The 2,815-nt window shown below is 32.7% G+C and overlaps 1 protein-coding gene across 1 annotated transcript in view; it reads left to right on the forward strand.

Annotated features, from left to right (window-relative positions):
- TTC37 (tetratricopeptide repeat domain 37) overlaps positions 1 to 2,815 on the forward strand; it is a 184,335-nt gene that overhangs the window by 89,116 nt on the left and 92,404 nt on the right. The window contains exons 18-22 of the mRNA XM_007942549.1: positions 1,050 to 1,226; positions 1,318 to 1,462; positions 1,677 to 1,755; positions 1,843 to 1,904; positions 2,024 to 2,080. Of these exons, the coding sequence (XP_007940740.1) occupies positions 1,050 to 1,226; positions 1,318 to 1,462; positions 1,677 to 1,755; positions 1,843 to 1,904; positions 2,024 to 2,080 (520 nt within the window). The remainder of the gene's footprint in view (positions 1 to 1,049; positions 1,227 to 1,317; positions 1,463 to 1,676; positions 1,756 to 1,842; positions 1,905 to 2,023; positions 2,081 to 2,815) is intronic.

The following is a 2,815-nucleotide window of genomic DNA, read 5'->3' on the forward strand; positions in this document are numbered from 1 at the left end:
AAATCCTAATAAAAAAAAAAAAAAAGAAATTTTGCTAAGATATTCAAGCAAAGAAACTCCAAATAGCGTTGTCCCTTCCCCTGATACTCACAGTAGACTTTCTGGCATGACCGCAATAATTATCTTATTCCTCTGTAAGACATTGGAACATGATTTTGGCTGGACTCCAGGAGCAGAAAGCTATGAAAAATGTTCCATCTGTTTGTCCATCTGCCAGTGACATAGCTGTTTGTTATTGCTGATTGCCTAGACTTGGCTTAAATGAAATTTCTGTATTTTATTTGTAAAATCTCAAGAAAAGAAAAATGAAGAGAAATGTTTAGGTTTTCTTATCCTAAAAAGAAGTGTTCTATCAGGGTATTTAATATTTCTATTTACTTTTTGAGCTCACCCATTCAGTCAGCTCTTACTTGCTTCAATAAATATGGATTTTCCCATTTTCATCTTTCATATCCTTTGTTTTAGGGAATAAAAATTCTTTGGGTTACCAAATGTATTTTGATAAATTTTATATATTTATTTGTCTTTTTTATTTGAGGAAGTTCTGTGAAAGCAAAAACTAGAGTTCACAGTAACCAATTGTTGGAGAGTCACCAACTTTATTGCATTGGTCATTATTAAAACAAGCATGTATACAAATGAAGAAAAGGAGGAAATTTTTTTTTTTTTTTTGAAGTCAATATTGAAAGTAAATTGCCCTGGAAAATTTATTGGTTTAATTATGTGATTTCTATGAATTCTTACAAAAGTGATGAAGGATACCAAAGAAAGTTTCAGAACATTTCTGGCATTTAACTTAAAACAATCAACTCCTGCTTCCATCCTACCTTCTCTCCTTCCTTCTTTCTTCATATCTTTCTATAAGGGAGGTCATATGGTATGATTCAGTTAGAAGGAGGTTAGTAAAGCATTTATTGCTCTTAACTAAAGAAGTAGTTCTTAACCAGGATTGTATGTACAGTATTTCTTTTTTAATTTTAAGGAGTAATAAGGGAGGTAACCTCTCTGCTTGTAAAATAATTTAGAAGAATCCCATTGTTTCCATTTAGGGCTCTGCAGCATCAAGCTGATGTGTCTTGCCTTTGGAAGCTAGTTGGGGATGCTTGCACCAGTCTGTATGCTGTCTCACCATCTAAAGTGAATGTTAATGTTTTAGGAGTCCTTCTAGGTCAGAAAGAAGGAAAACAGGTATTGAAGAAAGATGAGCTCCTTCATCTTGGAGGAAGGTAATTATAAATATTGCCAGTTAATAACCAACACTCAAATTAAATGAGAACATTATAACAAAACATAACTTTCACTTTTATGTTTCTGTAGGTGTTATGGTCGTGCATTAAAACTGATGTCTACATCTAATACATGGTGTGATCTTGGAATTAATTATTATCATCAAGCACAGTATTTAGCTGAAACAGGCAGCAATATGAATGATCTTAAAGAGTTGCTGGAGAAATCTTTACATGTACGGTTTTAAGAAATTTTTTAAATAAATTTTTAAAAAAACAAAGTGCTTTCCTGAAAGATATTTTTGATACATTAAAATATTATAGCATTTTCCATAAAACCCTATTTATCTTGATGTTGGCATTAGTTGCTATTGAGTTCATTCTGATTCTTGGTGACCCCATGGGAAAGTGATATTTCAAGAAATAAAAACTAATCTAACTTCTTTTCAGTGTCTGAAAAAAGCAGTGAGACTGGACAGTAATAACCACTTATACTGGAATGCACTTGGTGTGGTTGCTTGTTACAGTGGTGAGAACTGAGTATTACTTATTTCAATATTTTTAGTAGTTGTTTCAGGTGATAAAGTCTAATTTAATCAAAATCTGTATTTTTCAGGTATTGGAAATTATGCCCTTGCTCAGCACTGTTTCATCAAGTCAATTCAGTCGGAACAGATTGTGAGTGTTCTATATGCCTACCTATGAGAAAGAACTTTGAAATTTAGTGTTACTAATTTTTTGAGACTTAAATGGACAATGGTCCTAAATTTTTTTTTTTTTTTTAATTTGTTGCTTAGAATGCTGTTGCATGGACCAACTTGGGAGTGTTATACCTTGCAAATGAAAACATTGAGGTAAATAAGTTGCCTGTTTTGTCATATTAAAAGTAGAGAAAGTTTTCTGTTTTCTACTTCTCATGGAGAAATACTTTGGACAGTGTTATCTATCTAGTATACTCTCAAGTATACTAGTTAATTGATGGCATTCAACTTATTATATTGAATAATTAAAATGCGAAAAGTATTTTTCTTCCCTACTCCACTCAAGAAATATCTGGTTTTCTAATATGTCATTATATCATTTAGAGATTAAAACAATTCTATTATGAATTATTTTGGGAATTTTTCTTTTCCTCTCTATATATGTAAGAGATGTCTTTCCTAGGCTGGGGTGAGGATGGAGTGGGCGAGGTGAAGGAGACTACTTGTACTCATGCACTCTAGCAGTTTAAATTTAATCTTTGCTTGGGTGATTTAGACTTGACTTTAGTGAATATTAATCTCTTTAAATACCACAATGTAATTTTTTGTATTTGAACTGTTATATCAGGGAATCAGAACTAAAATAATGTGTTTATAGGTCATGTTTGGAAAATTTTCACAGATCTGTAGATAATAGCACATCTGTACCGTCTTGTCTTTCAGTCAGTATATTGAATCTCATCCTTTTTAAATAGCTTCAGTAATATTCTCAGTGACATGAAGTTACTGCAAAGAAGGAAGGAAGGTTGGGCAATCCTACTTCCGTAGTGATACTGCCTCGGAAACCCAAGGAGGGGTCGCTATGAGTCGGGTTTGACTCGACGGCAC

This window comes from Orycteropus afer, unplaced genomic scaffold (genome assembly GCF_000298275.1).
Source record: "Orycteropus afer afer isolate SDZICR_OR568_19922 unplaced genomic scaffold, OryAfe1.0 scaffold00093, whole genome shotgun sequence".
In the NCBI taxonomy this organism is placed as follows: Eukaryota; Metazoa; Chordata; class Mammalia; order Tubulidentata; family Orycteropodidae; genus Orycteropus; species Orycteropus afer.